General features: G+C 45.3%; 1 protein-coding gene across 1 annotated transcript in view; it reads right to left on the minus strand.

Moving 5' to 3' along the window:
- The window catches only part of LOC121288982 (adenylate cyclase type 8-like), a 217,233-nt gene that overhangs the window by 88,203 nt on the left and 110,258 nt on the right, over positions 1 to 18,772 (minus strand). Inside the window, exons 8-9 of the mRNA XM_041207846.1 lie at positions 12,842 to 13,036; positions 2,874 to 2,974 (exon numbers count right to left, since the gene is read on the minus strand). Of these exons, the coding sequence (XP_041063780.1) occupies positions 2,874 to 2,974; positions 12,842 to 13,036 (296 nt within the window). The remainder of the gene's footprint in view (positions 1 to 2,873; positions 2,975 to 12,841; positions 13,037 to 18,772) is intronic.

Here is an 18,772-nt window from a genome sequence, read left to right on the forward strand (position 1 = left end):
GCTGTTGATGTGGTGTACATGGACTTTCAAAAGACATTTGACACAGTGTCACATAACAGCCTTGTGAAAAAAGTTATTGCTCATGGAATAAAAGGGACAGTAGCAACATGGATGCAAAATTGGCTGAAAAATAGGAAGCAGAGATTAATGGTCAATGGGTATTTTTCAGACTGGAGGAAGGTTTGTAGTGGAGTTCCCCAAAGATTGGTATTGGGACTCTTGCTTTGCCTGATATATATTAATGATGTAGATCTTAGTGTGCAGGGGACAGTTTCAAAGTTTGTGGATGATACGAAGCTTAGTTGTGTACTGCGAGGAGGACAGTGTAGAACTTCAAGAGGACGTAGACAAGTTAATGGAGTGGGCAGGTAGGTGGCAGATGAAGTTCAATGCGGAGAAGTGTGAGGTGATTCATTTTGGTAAGAAGAACATGGAGACAATATAATATAAGGGGTGAAATTTTGAAGGGGATGCAGGAGCAGAAAGACTTGGGTGTATATGTGCATAGATCATTGAAGGGGCAGGACAGGTGGAGAGAGCAGTTAAGAAAGCATTTAGTATCCTGGGCTTTATTAATAGGGGCATAGAATACAAGAGCAAGGAGGTTGTGCTGAATTTATATAAGACACTTATTAGACCTCAGCTGGAATATTGGGTACAGTTCTGGGCACCACATTATAGGAAGGATGTGAACACATTGGAGAAAGTACAGAAGAGGTTTACAAGAACGGTTCCAGGGATGAGAAACTTCAGTCAGGAAGATAGATTGGAGAGGTTGGGACTGTTCTCCTTGGAGAGGAGAAGGCTGAGAGGAGATTTGATAGAGGCGTTCAAAATCATGAGGGCTGGACAGGGTAGACAGGGAGAAACTGCTCCTACTCGTAAAAGGATCAAGAACGAGAGGGCACAGATTTAAAATGATTTGCAAAAGGAGCAAATATAACGTGAGAAAAAACTTTTTCATACGAGTGGTTTGGGTCTGGAATGCGCTGCCTGGAAGTGTGGTGGAGGCAGGTTCAATTGAGGCATTCAAGAGGGTGTTAGATGATTATTTGAATAGAAACAATGTGCAGGGGTACAGGGAAAAGGCAGGGCAATGGCACTAGGTCATGATGCTCATTTGGAGAGCCGGTGCAGACATGATGGGCCAAATGGCCTCCTTCAGTGCCGTTAAAATTCTGTAATTTGATGATTCTGTCCCTATCCCCATCTCTGACCCTGCCCCCGTCTGTATTATTGTTCCCAGCCCTACTCCTGCCCCTGTTCCTGCCCCTGCCCCTGATCCTATCCCAGCCCCGTCCTAGGCCCCATCTCTGTCCCGCCCCTGCCCTCCATCCCTGCCCCTGTCCTGACCCCGTACCCGTCACTGTCCAAAGTTTGGTTGGCTGTTATGATGGGCCAAAGTTGTCATTCCTTCTAAATCCACTGGATGAGTACATGAAGTCTTGATGTGAGCAGAAGCCCACCAGCTTTGGAGATCTCAGCTGGAATACCACTGGGGCTGCCAGATTTGTTGTTTTTCATCCATCTGATTGCTTGTTGCAGCTCTCCCATCGATGGTGGTTCACCTGTGGATTCTATCACAGGTTATTGGGGGTTAGCCTGGAGTTATCAGCTGCCACTGTGGACCCAGAGTTGAGGAGCTTCATGCTACCAAAATATTCTTGATTATAGTCTGGCAAAGAAAAATGACACTGCAAATTCCATTTAGCCTGAAGCTATTCTCCCAATATTTTGTAGCCGCTCAAAGACCAGACAAGAAGTTATAGTGACATTGTGATAAACTAACATAGCACCGGTTTTAGGCACAAGATGAGGCTTGGTCCATCTAGGCCAGTGGTGGACAACCTGTGGCCAGTCAGGGTTCTGAGTGCAGCCCATGAGACACTTTGTTGACCATTGCCCACGTGCAGTGTTCCCAGATTCTGCTGGTTTCCATCTGCATAGTTTCTTCCTACTGGTATTACTAGAGTGATGTGCATGCATAGCAAGGGCATGTGAAGTGAGGTGCATGCTGGTTGCACACAACATTGATAGTAAGGGCCGTGCACTCCCTCTGTGTCCAATCAAAGTGCTGCTACGGCTCAATCGGCACACTCTGCAAATCCTAGGTCCGCAAGCACACTTAGCAAAATGACCCTATCCTGGGAGACCATCTTGGTTATGACATCAGTGGACGAGTGAGGTTGCACTTTTTATGTTACTTTTGCTGGTAATTTAATTTGCCCTTAACTTTGGATTTTGGATGTGGCTTTTCTCGCCAACATCACTGGTCAACTGAACGCGTTGAACGAGTTGTTGCAGGGGAAAAAAATCACCTCTTGCCCACACTATTGCTAGTGTCAGAAAACTCATGCTACACCTGTAGTTAACGTCCACTCAGTTACCTCCGTGTGACTACACTCACTTCCCAAATTTGAAAAAAATGTTGGATAAACACTCTGATCAAGGAAATGAATATGATCCATCAGTTCACATACAAGTGCTGTCTACACTGGTAAAGTGTTTTGAGAAGCACTTTTCTTCTCTGACTGATCTGAAACCCTTCCTCTTGTGGGGTCATAATTAATGCACATTTCAGTTTTGTGGCCCACTGAGATGAAGGAAGGCCACTCATGTGGCCCACTCTCTAGCCTAGGTTGCCTTTCACTAATCTAGTCAAATCCATAATATCTCCTTGGTAAATTTCTGTAACCCAAAATCTCGTTATGACCAGAATCTGTCTTTTCCTTCTTAAAAACCATTGAGGTTTCTTGTTCCAGAGAGACTACTCTCCAATGTACTTTACACTCTCATGTTGATTGTACTTACATTGGAGCGGGCTTTAGTCTGAGCTGAGTATACAGGAAGAATTGATGATAGTTAATACTCACTCAGGCACTGAGAACAAAGTCTGCACACCAACAATAAACAGCATCACGATGAAGGAACAGACCACGGTCGACGTGAAAACCTCATCTCGTACTCTGCGATACTGAACATCAGAAAGAACAAACAGTGAATGCCCGGAACACCAATGTCATGATCAAAGGCACACCAACCCATTGGCTGTGTTATTCAAAGTAAGAACATTGGCTCTCTATGTGCCCAGATATAAGGCAGCGCATGTCAGTTCACTGATGTCTGACCAAAAAGCTGAAAACTCTATGCTTCATCCATCACCCCCAAAAAAAGCTCTCACCAGTCAATGCAGTTCCTCAGGGAACAGAATGTTTATGTGGGGCACTCTCTCTCTCTCAGCCCTGCACAGACTAGCAGTGAGAGACAGATGGGAGGGAGAAGTCAAGGCAGAAAGGGGAGCACAATTGGGAGACTGACAAGCCAATGGGAGAATTGATACTTGAGAGGTAAGCAATGAAGACCTTAAAATATAGAGGAGAGTGAACTCTGTGCAGCAAACTAGTGCATGCCTCAGAGTAAAATAAAACACTCAGCACCTCATTCATTTACTGATAGGGGTATAGTAGAATAGTACACGTATTACTGGATTAGTAATCCAGAAGCATCAATCAGCAGATGAGAGTTCAAATCTCACCGAAGCAGCTATAATCTGTCTTTCCCCCTTTACCCTCACGGGTGGGTATAAAAGATTCCCATGCGACTATTTCAAAGCAACAGCAACATTATCCCTGGTGTCCTGGTCAATATTTGTCCCTCAGTCAACATCACAAAAACAAATGGCCTGGTCATTATCACATTACTGTTTGTGGAAATTTGCTTTGCACAAACTGATGGCAGCTTTTCCTGCATTACACAGGAAGGTCACTTCAAAAAGTATATCATTACCTGGAGAGCATTTTGGTGGATCCTGAGGTTGTAAGCCATAAAACCATAGAAAAGTTACAGCACAGAAAGAGGCCATTAAGCCCATCTTGTCTGCACCGGCCAAAAAACAAGAGATAAAAGAAACTAGCCGCTTATTTTCAATCCCACTTTCCAGCACCTGGTCCTTGCAGGTTACAGCACTTCAGATGCAGATCCAGGCACCTTTTAAATTTTTACTTCTGTTTTTACCTAGTTCTGCTGAAGAGTCATTCAGACTCGAAACGTTAACTGTGCTCCTCTCCGCAGATGCTGCCAGACCTGCTGAGTTTTTTCAGGTATTTTTGATTTTGTTTTGGATTTCCGGCATCCGCTGTTTTTTGTTTTTACCTTTTAAATGAATTGAGCATTTCAGCCTCAACCACCAACTTAGGCAGTGAATTCCAGATGCTCACCACCCTGTGGGTGAAAAAGTTTTTCCTCATGTCCCCTCTAATCCTTCTACCGATCACCTTAAATCCATGCTCCCTGGTCATTGACCGGTCTTTCCTGTCTACCCTATCTAAGATCCTCATAACTTTGTACACCTCTATTACGTCACCCCTCAGCCTCCTCTGTTCTAAGGAAAACAACCCAAACTTATCCAATCTCTCCTCATAGCTGCAATTTTCAAGTCCTGACAACATTCTTGTACATCTCCTCTGTAGTCTCTCCTTCCTGTAATGTGGTGACCAGAACTGTCCACAAAATTCCAGCTGTGGCCTAACCAGCGTTTCATACAATTTCATCATTACATCCCTGCTTTTGTATTCAATACCTCACCCAATAAAGGAAAGTATTCCACATGCTTTCTTTACCACCTTAGTCACCCGTCCTGCCGTCTTCAGGGACCTGTAGACATACACCCCAAGTTCTCTCACTTCCTCAACCCCTCTCAATAACTTCTGATTTATTGAGTATTCCCTTGGTTTGTTTGCCCTCCCCAAATGTATTACTTTACACTTTTCTGGATTGAATTCCATTCGCCACTTTTCCACCCACTCACGCAAACCATTGATTTCATTCTGGAGTCGACAGCTATCCTTTTCCCTGTGAGCTACATGGCCAATTTTTGTGTCATTTGCAAATTCCCCAATCATGTCTCCCACATTTAAGTCCAAATCATTAATATATACAACAAACAGAAAGGGACCTAACACAGCCCTGTGGAACACCACTGTAAATCGCTTTCCATTCACAAAAACATCCATCAACCATTACCCTTTGTTTCCTGTCGCTGAGCCAATTTTGGCTCCAACCTGCCACCTTCACCCGTATCCCCTGGGATCTCACTTTTTTTTAACCAGTCTATGTGGGATGAAAGATGCTAAAAAAATACAAGTTCTTCATTTTTTTAAATTAAATAAATCTGTAAATAGCACTAAAAGCTAAACTCAATAATAGTGACCATCAAACTACCGGTTTGTCATAAAAACCCATCTGGTTCATTAAAGTCCTTTAGCTTGGAGGGGAGGGTGAAGAGCCAGTGCTCATGGTCCATAACAATACAAAGACATAGATAGAAAGAGAGTTGAGGTGCTGTAGGCAGAATTTAGGGGCCGAGGAAAGAAACTAGCAAGCAGGACCTCAAAGGTAATAATCTCCAGATTACTCCTGGTATCACATGCAAGTGAGTATAGAAATAGGGGGATAGAGCAGATGAATGTGTGCAGGAGGGAGGGCTTCAGGTTCCTGGCACATTGGGACCTTTTCTGGGGAAGATGGGACCTATACAGGCCAGACAGGTTGCATCTGAACAGAGCTGGGACCAATAATTTTGTGGGTCAATTTGCTACTGCTATTGGGACTGGTTTAAACTAACATGGCAGGGGTGTGGAGACCAGGAAGTATTAGCAAGGGAAAATAAGGTGCACAAAGAATTAGGAGAGACAGATAGCACTGGAGTAGAAAATAGTTTTATAGTTAAATAGTAATAATATTAGTTCGATCCAGAATAAGAGGGAATGCACTAAAGTCTAAAATCTTTCTGACTACATTTGAAGAAGATCCTGCTATTGCTATGGGGAGGAGGGGAGTGTTGACAGATGACTTAACTTCCAATGGACTCCATATTCATTGGAAGGGAGGTTGTTTGCTGCTGTATTAAAGAGTAGAAATAGTAAAGCACAATAGTAAATAGTATTGGTTGCCATTAAACCCACAAAATATTTCATTTAATCAGTTCATATAATTAACATATAAGAATATGAACTGTTTTAATTGTATGAAGTATATTTGCTGCAGTTGACATTGTGATTATATCAGATTATTGTTTTAATAACTTATCAATGCATAAAAACATTCAGGCAAATAAGTGTGTATTGGTGTGCGATGAAGAGAGGGGTAAAGAATATTACTACAACTTTCTAAGGTTCACTGCACATGTATGTGAGTATATGAAGTGTGGTAAATGAGGTTGGTTGCAGGAGCAAATAGCCACATGGGAATATGATGTTTTGGCAAGAACAGGGAACTGGCAGGACCGGGTACTAAATACTCCTGGATACAAGGCATTCAAAAAAGATAGGGAAGGAGAGAAAGCAAGTGGGGTAGCAGTATTGATTAAGGAGAACATTACAATGCTGAAAAGATCGAATGTTCTAGGGGGATCAAGGACAGAATGTATTTGGTTGCAGCTAAGAAACAATAGAGGTATCATTATATTGCTGGGTGTGTTCTATGGCCACCAACTAGAGGGAAGTATGTAGACGAACAAATTTTCAAGAAAATTACAGAATGCAAAAAGTATAAAGTAATTAAAATGGAGATCTTTAATTACCCTAATATAACCTAGGATGGTAATAGTGTGAAGAGCAGAAAGGGGAAGAGTTCATGAAATGTGTTCAGGATTTTCTAGGTCAATCTGTTTTTCGTCAATTGAGGAGGGAGATATTGCTTGATTTCATTTTAGGGAATGAGGTTAAAATCGTGGAAATCCCTCTCCAACAGCACTGTGGGTGTACCTACACCACAAGGGCTGCAGCGATTCAAGAAGGCAGCTCACCACCACCTTCTCAAGGGCAACTAGGGATGGGGAATACTGTTCCCGTCACATCCTGAGATCCACTCTCAGTGCCATGCGCCGCCAAATGAACACACTCGACCTCTCCCTCCAGCAGCATCGCCGTACCCTTTTTCAAAGCTGCGTGTGCCCCCAGTTTCATTTTATTCTTCGTCTCATCCGACACCTCAACAAGAAACTTTTTCTCTTTCTCTCAAGTGCTAAGGAACGCAAGCTCCAACAACTCATCGACACCAACACCCTTCTAGGACCCTCCACCCCTGCCTGTCCCTCCGTCCCCACCCCATCTTCCAATCCCAGCCCCAGCCGTGTATTCACTATACCCCCTAACCTTCCACTCTCCGATGCTGAACATTCAGTGCTCAGCAAAGGACTTAGTTTCATACCCTTACGCCCTCACCTCAATGAATTTTGGGCTCGGCACGATGCTGAACTCTTCTTCCGCCATCTTCGTCTCCGGGCTCACTTCTTTGGGCAGGAGTCCTCTCCCCGTTCAACGGATCCTTTCACCCACCTCCAATATTCTCCCTCCACCTGGACCCCTCCCTCTGGATTCTTACCTTCTCTTGATCTTTTCATTGAGAATTGTCGGCGCGACATTAGTCGTCTCAATTTCTCTGCTCCTCTCACCCATTCTAATCTCTCTCTCTCTGAACTTACTGCACTCCATTCTCTCAGGTCCAACCCTGACATTGTCATCAAACCCGCTAACAAGGGTGGTGCTGTTGTTGTCTGGCGCACTGACCTCTACCTTGCGGATGCTGAGCGTCAACTCGCAGACACTTCCTCCTACCTCTCTCTGGACCATGACCCCACCACTGAACATCAAGTCATTGTTTCCAGGACTGTCACTGACCTCATCTCCTCTGAGAATCTTCCTCCCACAGCTTCCAACCTGATAGTCGCCCAACCTCGGACGGCCCGCTTCTACCTCCTACCCAAAATCCACAAACAGAACTGTCCCGGTAGACTGATCGTCTCAGCTTGCTCCTGCCCCACGGAACTCATTTCTCGTTATCTTGACTCCCTTCTCTCTCCCCTTGTCCAGTCCCTTCCCACCTACATCCGTGATTCCTCTGACACCTTATGCCACATCAACAATTTCCAGTTCCCTGGCCCCAACCGCTTCCTCTTCACCATGGACGTCCAATCCCTCTACACCTCCATCCCCCACCAGGATGGTCTGAGGGCCCTTAGCTTCTTCCTCGAACTGAGGCCCGAACAATCCCCATCCACCACTACTCTCCTCCATCTGGCTGAACTTGTTCTCACACTGAACAATTTCTCCTTCAACTCCTCTCACTTCCTCCAAATAAAAGGTGTGGCTATGGATACCCACATGAGCCCCAGCTATGCTTGTCTCTTTATGAGGTATGTGGAACATTCCTTGTTCTAGTCCTACTCCGGCCCCCTTCCACAACTCTTTCTCCGGTACATTGATGATTACTTTGGTGCTGCTTCATGCTCTCGTCGAGACTTGGAAAAATTTATTAATTTTGCTTCCAATCTCCACCCCTCCATCATTTTCACATGGCCCATCTTTGACACTTTACTTCCGTTCCTTGACCTCTCTGTCTCAATCTCTGGTGATAGACTGTCCACCAATATCCATTACAAACCTACCGACACCCACAGCTACCTCGACTACAGCTCCTCACACCCCGCTTCCTGTAAGGACTCCATCCCATTCTCTCAGTTCCTTCACCTCCGTCGCATCTGTTCCGATGATGCTACCTTCAAAAACAGTTCCTCTGACATGTCCTCCTTCTTCCTTAACCGAGGTTTTCCACCCACTGTTGTTGACAGGGCCCTCAACCGTGTCCAGTCCATCTCCCGCGCATCGGCCCTCACGCGTTCTCCTCCCTCCCAGAAACATGATAGGGTCCCCCTTGTCCTCACTTATCACCCCACCAGCCTCCGCATTCAAAGGATCATCCTCCGCCATTTCTGCCAACTCCAGCATGATGCCACCACCAAACACATCTTCCCTTCACCCCCCGTTTCGGCATTCCATAGGGATCGTTCCCTCCGGGACACACTGGTCCACTCCTCCATCACCCCCTACTCCTCAACCCCCTCCTATGGCACCACCCCATGCCCACGCAACAGATGTAACACCTGCCCCTTCACTTCCTCTCTTCTCACCGTCCAAGGGCCCAAACACTCCTTTCAAGTGAAGCAGCATTTCACTTGCATTTCCCCCAACTTAGTCTACTGCATTCGTTGCTCCCAATGCGGTCTCCTCTACATTGGAGAGACCAAACGTAAACTGGGCAACCGCTTTGCAGAACACCTGCGGTCTGTCCGCAAGAATGACCCAAACCTCCCTGTCGCCTGCCATTTTAACACTCCACCCTGCTCTCTTGTCCACATGTCTGTCCTTGGCTTGCTGCATTGTTCCAGTGAAGCCCAATGCAAACTGGAAGAACAACACCTCATCTTCCGACTAGGCACTTTACAGCCTTCCGGACTGAATATTGAATTCAACAACTTTAGGTCTTGAACTCCCTCCTCCATCCTCACCCCCTTTCTGTTTCTTCCCCTTTCTTTTTGTTTTTTCCAATAAATTATATAGATTTTTCTTTTCCCACCTATTTCCATTATTTTTAAATATTTTTAAATCTTTTATGCTCCCCCCACCCCCATTAGAGCTATACCTTGAGTGCCCTACCATCCATTCTTAATTAGCACATTCGTTTAGATATCACCAACTTTAACACCTATGTGTTCTTTTGTTCTGTTGTCTGTGACATCATTTGATGATCTGCTTCTATCACTGCTTGTTTGTCCCTACAACCACACCACCCCCCTCCACTTCTCTCCCCCCACCCAAACCGCAGCCCCCCACCCCCACCCCTAAACCAGCTTATATTTCACCCCTTTCTTGGATTCACTCAGTTCTGTCGAAGGGTCATGAGGACTCAAAATGTCAACTCTTTTCTTCTCCGCCGATGCTGCCAGACCTGCTGAGTTTTTCGAGGTAATTCTGTTTTTGTGATGGGGAATAAATGCTGGCCTAGCCAGCGAGACCCACATCACCTGAATGAATTTTTAAAAAAGGTAGATCAAGTGTCAGTTGGGGAATATTTGGGAGATAGCGATCATTGTATCAAACGGTTAAGAATGGCAATGGAAAAGGACAAGGAGCAATAATTAACTGGGCCAACTTCAATGGGTGAGTACAGATCTGGCCCAGGTACATTGAAAACAAAGACTGGATAGCAAACCTGTAATGGAACAAATGGCTGCCTTCAAAAAGGAGATAGTTTGGGTATAGTTGAGGTACATTCCCACGAGGGAGAAAGGTATCCAGAGCTCCATGGATGATGGAAGTCATAGAGAGTAAGGTGAAGCAGAAAAAGAGGACATATCACAGATTCCAGATGGATAATACATTTGAGAAACAGGCTGAATATAAAAGGTTTAGAATGGAAGTGAAAAAACCAGTAAGAGAGGCAAAGGGAGAATATGAGAAAAGACTGACAGCCAACATAAGAGGGAGTCCAAAAGTTCGCTATAGGCATATAAATAGTAAAAAGGTGGTAAAAGGAAGACTAAGACCATTAGGAACCAAACAGGGGATTTATGCATGCAGGCGGGGTACATGGTTGAGGTATTGAATGAGTACTTTGCATCTGTCTTTCCCAAGGAGGAAGATGCTGCCCAAATCAAAATGAATGAGGAGGTAGCTGCATGGATTCAAAATTGATGAAGAGGAGATATTGGATAGGCTGGCTGTGCTTAATGTTGATCAATCACCGGAACCGGACAGGAAGCAACCTAGAATGCTAAGGGAAGTTAGGGTGGGAACTATGATGGCACTGGCCAGGATCTGGCAACCTTCGCTAGATAAGGGGCTGGTGCCAGAGAACTGGAGAATTGCAAATGTTACAAACTAGTTCAAAAAATGATGTAAAGATAGACCCAGCAACTACCAGTCAGTTTAACCTAGGAGGTAGGTAAGCTTTTAGAAACAATAAGTTAGAACAAAATTAATAGTCACTTAAGCAAAATGGAGGTTAATTTAAGGATGGATTTGTTAAGGGTAAATTATGTTTCACTCACTTGAATGAGCTTTTTTTGACAAGGTATCAGGCAGGGTTGATGAGGGTCATATGGTTGATGTTTTCTACATGGAATTCCAAAAGGCATTTGATAAAGTGCCACCTAACAGACTTGTCAGCAAAATTCAAGCCCATGGAATAAAGTGGACAGTGGGAGCATGGATATGAATTGGCTGAGTGACAGGAAATAGAGAGCATTGGGGTACAGTTGTTTATTGGACTGGGGGAAATTATACAGTGAGGTTTCCCAGAGGTCATTATTAATACAACAGCTTTTCTTGATCCATTTTATGGCCGGCAACTCTCCATTTTCCACCAGCATCTCCAGAAGCAATGGCTGCTGCCATTAATGCACCCAGCAGTGGCCTAGAATCAACAAAAGACGCAGACCACAGGTGAGTGAGAGCAGAATGGGAGTGGGTCACTGGTTGGGGATGTTGGAGGGGATTGGGAGAAAGAGCAGGGTATTGGCTCTCACCCGCCCCCACCCCCACCCCACCCTCCCGATGCCGGGTCCCTTGATCAGCCACTGAGTGCCTTTAAATGAGGGAACCCCCACAGAAGCCCTGTCAGGTTTGCTTCCTGCATGGTCAGTCCCTTACCTGCCACTGGCATTCAACCAGCAGCAGTGGTATGAAGCTCTTAAGTGAGCATTGAGTGCCCGCTTAAGGGTCTCAATTTGCATCTGGGTTGGAAGGCTGCCCATGACTTAATCAGGCAGAGGTGGGAAGACAGTGTGTCCCCCATTAATTGTGTCCCTGCCTCCAAGCTGCTGCTGGGGGCAGGGGTATTAAAGTCCACCCATTAACTCTGTTTTCTTCTCCAGAGGTGCAGTATTTCCAGCATTTTCTGTTTTTATTAACTATTTCAGCTGGTTGAAAAGTCTAGGACTAGGGGGCATATACTAAAAATTAGACTTCGACCTTTCAGCAATGAAATTAGGAAACATTCCTACATACAAAGGATGGTAGGAGTTTGAACTCTCTTTTACAAATGGCAATTGATGTTCAATCAAATGTTAAATTTAAATCTGATATGAATAGATTTTGTCAAAGGCATCAAGTGATTTTGAACAAAGGCGTAAGGAGTTAGGTCACAGTTAAGCCACGATCTCATTCAATGGTGGAGCAGGCATGGGGTATATCCTACTCCTGTTCTATGTTCCTATTATTGAGAATCAGATGATTTGTTGCACCTGTTGTCTTTTTCTGCTCCTAAAAACTCTCCTGTAAAACAGGCTCCTTGAGGATTGATTGAAAATGGAGACATGTTCTGGCAAAGAGGAGGTGTAGTTTCATGAGAACCTACTCACACAGTGGGGTAGCAGGTATCTCACAAAGCATAACTCTCTGAATACAGAGGACTAGATTTCAACGTAGCTTCGGTTGGGCCATTCCATTAGCAGGGATTTTACTCACCTCAATTAGAATTGCTTGCAGAACGGAAGTTAAACCAAGCAATCATTGTGGCTCGCACCATGGAGCAGATCCTCCCTGCTTTGACAGGCCTATTGCTCTGGTGGGCAGTCACTGGTGTAGCAATTAGAAAATAAATTTTTAAAACCATACAGGTGCAAAAGGGGAATAGAATCTGGGGACCAAAGATATCAAACTGAGCCATGTTTTGAGGCCTCCCTGGCAGCCAACTAAAACAGACATTAGGCTCGTCAGATTGATAAATGAGGGGCTCAGATGCTTTGTTTAAGCTCCTTTGGTAAATTGAATAAGGATGAAAGAAGCTCACACACATAATGTTAATTTCTGGCTGCTTCCAGGTCTCCCAGTCAGAGTGCACTATGTCTGTGCGGTTCCCATTTCAAGCCTTAAATATGCATCACAAGGGCTTTTCAACACCTTTGCTCATGTTTACTGCTCTTGCAGTCATTGGACTACATTAGAATTAATCTACAATTCACGCCTTCATACAGGAACCCAACAAGATGCAGTCACATTACCTTCTTTTCAATATCAGAGTCTTTAAACGTTAGTGTGATCTCATTAAGGTAGGCAGCCCGCAACTTATCACTGCTGCGCACTTCAATGGCATGTTCGACTCTCCTGTTGATCTCATCAAACCTGATGGAGACGGAACCCGGGACCATGCACTTCTCGGATTTCAGGGACTTTTTTCTCAACAGAGCTGCAATGACCTGGAGGAGTAGTGAAAAGGAAAAGTTTTTAAACATGCACCATCCTGGACCAGAGAGAGATCTGAGTTATGGAACTGGTGGCTTGCTGTGTACTGTGAGTAGCAAGGCCATGTACACCAGGAGAGTGTCAGCTTCAATCTTCCCTTTCTGTGTTTAGTTTGCTGATCTCAGGCTGAGGCACTACAAGTGTCAGCTGTGGCTCATCCAATAGCACTCTAACCTGTATATTAGAAGGTTATGAGTTCAACACCCTACTCAAGAGACTTGAACACAAAACCTAAGCTGACAATCCCAGCCCCTACTGAGGTGTGCTGTGCTGGCTTTTAAACACGATATCAGAGACATCTTCTGCATTCTCAGGTGGATATTATATGGCACTACTTTGAAGAAGAACAAGCATGTTCTTATCTTCCTACCCAAAATCCACAAACAGGACTGTCCTGGCAGACCGATCGTGTCAGCCTCTTCCTGCCCCACAGAACTCATTTCTTGCTATCTTGACTCCATTCTCTCTCCCCTTGTCCAGTCCCTTCCCACATACATCTGTGATTCCTCTGATACCCTACATCATATCAACAATTTTTAGTTCCCTGGCCCCAACCGCCTCCTCTTCACCATGGACATCCAATCCCTCTACACCTCCATCCCCCACCAGGATGGTCTGAGGGCCCTTAGCTTCTTCCTCGAACAGAGGCCCGAACAATCCCCATCCACCACTACTCTCCTCCGTCTGGCTGAACTTGTTCTCACACTGAATAATTTCTCCTTCAACTCCTCTCACTTCCTCCAAATAAAAGGTGTGGCTATGGGTACCCGCATGGGCCCCAGCTATGCCTGTCTCTTTATGGGGTATGTGGAACATTCCTTGTTCCAGTCCTACTCCGGCCCCCTTCCACAACTCTTTCTCCGATACATCGATGATTGCTTCGGTGCTGCTTCATGCTCTCGTCTGGACCTGGAAAAATTTATTAATTTTGCTTCCAATTTCCACCCCTCCATCATTTTCACATGGCCCATCTCTGACACTTCCCTTCCCTTCCTTGACCTCTCAGTCTCAATTTCTGGTGATAGACTGTCCACCAATATCCACTACAAGCCTACCGACTCCCACAGCTACCTCGACTGCACGACTGCAGCTCCTCACACCCCGCTTCCTGTAAGGACTCCATCCCATTCTCTCAGTACCTTCACCTCCGTCTCATCTGTTCTGATGATGCCACTTTCAAAAACAGTTCCCCTGACATGTTCTCCTTCTTCCTTAACCGAGGTTTTCCACCCACAGTCGTTGACAGGGCCCTCAACTGTGTCCGGACCATCTCCCACGCATCCGCCCTCACACCTTCCTGTCCCTCCCAGAAACATGATAGGGTCCCCCTTGTCCTCACTTATCACCCCACCAGCCTCCGCATTCAAAGGATCATCCTCCGCCATTTCCGCCAACTCCAGCATGATGCCACCACCAAACACATCTTCCCTTCACCCCCCCACCGGCAGCATTCCGCAGGGATCATTCCCTCCGGGACACCCTGGTCCACTCCTCCATCACCCCCTACACCTCAACCCCCTCCCACGGCAACTTACCATGCAACCACAGAAGGTGCAACGCCTGTCCCTTTACTTCCTCTCTCCTCACCGTCCAAGGGCCCAAACACTCCTTTCAAGTGAAGCAGCATTTCACTTGCACTTCCCTCAATTTAGTCTCCTGCATTCACTGCTCCCAACGCAGTTTCCTCTACTTTGAAGAGACCAAACGCAGACTGGGTGACCGCTTTGCAGAACACCTTCAGTCTGTCCGCAAGCATGATCCAGACCTCCCTGTCGCTTGCCATTTCAACACTCCACCCTGCACATGCCCACATGTCCATCCTTGGCCTGCTGCATTGTTCCAGTGAAGCTCAACGCAAACTGGAGGAACCTCACCTCATCTTCCGACTAGGCACTTTACAGCCTTCCGGACTGAATATTGAGTTCAACAATTTTAGATCATGAATTCTCTCCTCCATCCCCACCCCCTTTCCGATCCCCCTTTTTTCCAATAATTTATAAATATTTTTCTTTTCCCACCTATTTTCATTATTTTTAAATCTATTTCCATCCATTGTTTTATCTTTGCCTTTTAGCCTTTTTCGATTCCTTCACCCCACCCCACCCCCACTAGGGCTATCTGTACCTTTATTATCACATTCCTTAGATAATATCACCACCTTCAACACCTCTTTGTCCTTTTGTCTGTGACATCTTTTGGTTATCTCCCCCTATCACTGGCCCTCTATCCAGCTCTACTTGTCCCACCACCTCCCCTTAAACAAGCTTATATTTCACCTCTCTTCTATTTTTCCTTAGTTCTGTTGAAGATTAATCCGGACTCGAAACGTTAACTGTGTTCCTCTCCGCAGATGCTGCAGACCTGCTGAGCTTTTCCAGGTATTTTTGTTTTTGTTTTGGATTTCCAGCATCCACAGTTTTTTGCTTTAGCAAGCATGTTCTCCCTGGCATTGTAACCAATATTCCCCACCCCACAACCAACATAGCTAAAAACTGATCATCTGATTCTTTATCTTATGGCTGTTTGTGGGGATCCTGCTGTGCTCAAATTGACTGCTCTACTAACAGCAACTACATTTCAAAAGATGTTTCATTGCTTGTGAAGCACTTTGGGACACTCTGAGGTTGTAAAAGGCATTACCTTTCTTTACTCTTGGTCTCAGTGTTCCATGGGTTAGGGAAGAGGAAAAATCAGTCAAAGGCCTTGTGAGTCCTGTTGAAGACTGCATGCATGTTGGGATTTAGAATTCTCCTCCCACCTGTCTCCCCACTTCCCCATAAATCTCTGCCAGTATCTCAGCTGGTGACCCTATCTTACCCCTCCCATTCTGGCAGCAGTTCAGCTCACTGAGCAGCTTACAACCTCAGTCCTTTCAATTTTCAAATGGAGTGCGGCTAGGACAGAGTGAACATACAAACATACGAACAAGGAGCAGGCGTAGGCCATACACCCTCTCAGGCCTGCTCATGGCTGATCTGGTAGTAACCTCAAATCTGCATCCCACTTACCCCCAGTAACCTATCACCCCCTTGCTTACGAAGAATCCACCCAGCACTGTCTTAAAAATATTCAAAGACTGCTTCCACCACCTCTTCAGGCAGAGAGTTCCAAAGACTCACAACTGAGGGAAAGAATTTTGCCTCATCTCTGTTTAAAATGAGCAACCCCTTATTTTTAAACAGTGACCCCTCGTTCTAGATTCTCCCACAAGAGGAAACATCCTCTCCACACCCACCCTGTGAAGTCACCTCAGCACCTTATATGTTTCAATCAAGTCACCTCTTACTCTTCTAAACTCCAATGGATACAAACCAAGCCTGTCCAGCCTTTCCTCATAAGACAACCGCCCATTCCATGTATTAGTCTGGTAAACCTTCTCTGAACTGCTTCCAACACAGTTACATTCTTCTGTCAAGAAGAGATTAATGTCTATAATGTTATTGGAAATTATTTTTTTTAAATATAGTTTAGCGGTTTCTATCTATGTGTGTGTATGTGTGTATCTTTTAATTGGATTAAAGCCAGCTAGTCTGGGTGCTTTGATGTCCAGAAAGAAGTAGGTTAGCAATGGAGTTTTTTGAGGATGTTACTTGTATCGATAAAGGAGAACCAGTGGGTGTGGTATATTTAGATTTTCAGAAGGCTTTTGATAAGGCTGCACACAGGAGGCTAGTAAGCAAAATTAGAACACATGGGATTAGGGGTAATATACTGGTGTGGATAGAGAATTGGTTAACAGACAGAAAACAAAGAGCAGGAATAAATAAATCATTCTCAGGATGGAAGGCTGTTACTAGTGAGGTACCGCAAGGATCAGTGCTGGGGCCTCAGCTGTTCATTATCTCTATAAATGATTTGGATGTGAGGAACAAGTGTAATATTTTCAAATTTGCTGATGACACAGAACTAGGTGGGAACGTGAGGAGGATGCAAGGAGGATTCAAAGGGATTTGGAGAGGCTAAGTGAGTAGACCAGAATCACAGTGCAGAAGAGGCCCTTCGGCCCATCGAGTCTGCACCGTAATGTGAGAAACACCTGACCTGCCTACCTAATCCCATTTACCAGCACTTGGCCCATAGACTTGGATGTTATGACATGCCAAGTGCTCATCCAGGTACTTTTTAAAGGATGTGAGGCAACGCACCTCCACCACCCTCCCAGGCAGCGCATTCCAGACCGTCCCCACCCTCTGGGTAAAAACGTTTTTCCTCACAACCCCCCTAAACCTCCTGCCCCTCACCTTGAACTTATGCCCCCTTGTGACTGACCCTTCAACTAAGAGAAACAGCTGCTCCCTATCCACCCTGTCCATGCCCCTCATAATCTTGTACACCTCGATCAGATCGCCCCTCCGTCTTCTCTGCTCCAACAAAAACAACCCAAGTCTATCCAAACTCTCTTCATAACTTAAATGTTTCATCCCAGACAACATCCTGGTGAATCTCCTCTGCACCCCCTCCAGTGCAATCACATCCTTCCTGTAATGTGGTGACCAGAACTGCACACAGTATTCCAGCTGTGGCCTCACCAAGGTTCTATACAACTCCAACATGACCTCCCTACTTTTGTAATCTATGCCTCGATTATAAAGGCAAGTGTCCCAAATGCCTTTTTCACCACCCCACTAACATGCCCCTCTGCCTTCAGAGATCTGTGGACAAGATCCCTTTGTTCCTCAAAACTTCCTAGTGCCATGCCGTTCATTGAATACTTCCTTGTCAAATTACTCCTTCCAAAGTGTTTCACCTCACACTTTTCAGGGTTAAATTCCATCTGCCACTTATCTGCCCATTTGACCATCCCGTCTATATCTTCCTGTAGCCCAAGACACTCAACCTCACTGTTAACCACCCGAACAATCTTTGTGCCATCCTCAAACTTACTAATCCTACCCCCCACATAGTCATCTATGTCATTTATATAAATGACAAATAATAGGGGACCCAGCACAGATCCCTGTGGTACGCCACTGGACACTGGCTTCCAGTCACTAAAGCATCCTTCTGTCATCACCCTCTGCCTCCTACAACTAAGCCAATTTTGAATCCACCTTATCAAATTACCCTGTATCCCATGTGCATTTGCCTTCTTTATAAGTCTCCCATGTGGGACCTTGTCAAAGGCTTTGCTGAAATCCATATAAACTACATCAACGGCACTACCCTCATCTACACACCTGGTCACCCCCTCAAAACATTCAATCACATTTGTTAGGCATGACCTCCCTCTGACAAAGCCATGCTGACTATCCCTGATCAACTCTTACCTCTCCAAGTGGAGATAAATACTCTCCTTCAGAATTTTCTCCAATAGTTTCCCTACCACTGACGTGAGACTCACTGGCCTGTAGTTCCCTGGCTTATCTCTACAACCCTTCTTAAAAAGCGGAACCACATTAGCTGTTCTCCAGTCCTCTGGCACCTCCCCAGTGGCCAGAGAGGAATTAAAAATTTGGGTCAGAGACCCTGCGATCCCGTCCCTTGCCTCCCTCAGAAGTCTGGGACACAAAGCATCCGGACTTGGAGATTTGTCCACTTTTAAGCCTGCCAACACCTCCAATACCTTGTCACTCCCTAAATCAATTTACTTAAGAACCTCGCAGTCTCTCTACCCGAGTTCCATACCTTCATCCTCATTCTCTTGGGTGAAGACAGATGTGAAGTATTCATTCAACACTCTAGTGATGTCC

Source organism: Carcharodon carcharias, chromosome 2 (assembly GCF_017639515.1).
Source record: "Carcharodon carcharias isolate sCarCar2 chromosome 2, sCarCar2.pri, whole genome shotgun sequence".
Lineage (NCBI taxonomy): Eukaryota > Metazoa > Chordata > Chondrichthyes > Lamniformes > Lamnidae > Carcharodon > Carcharodon carcharias.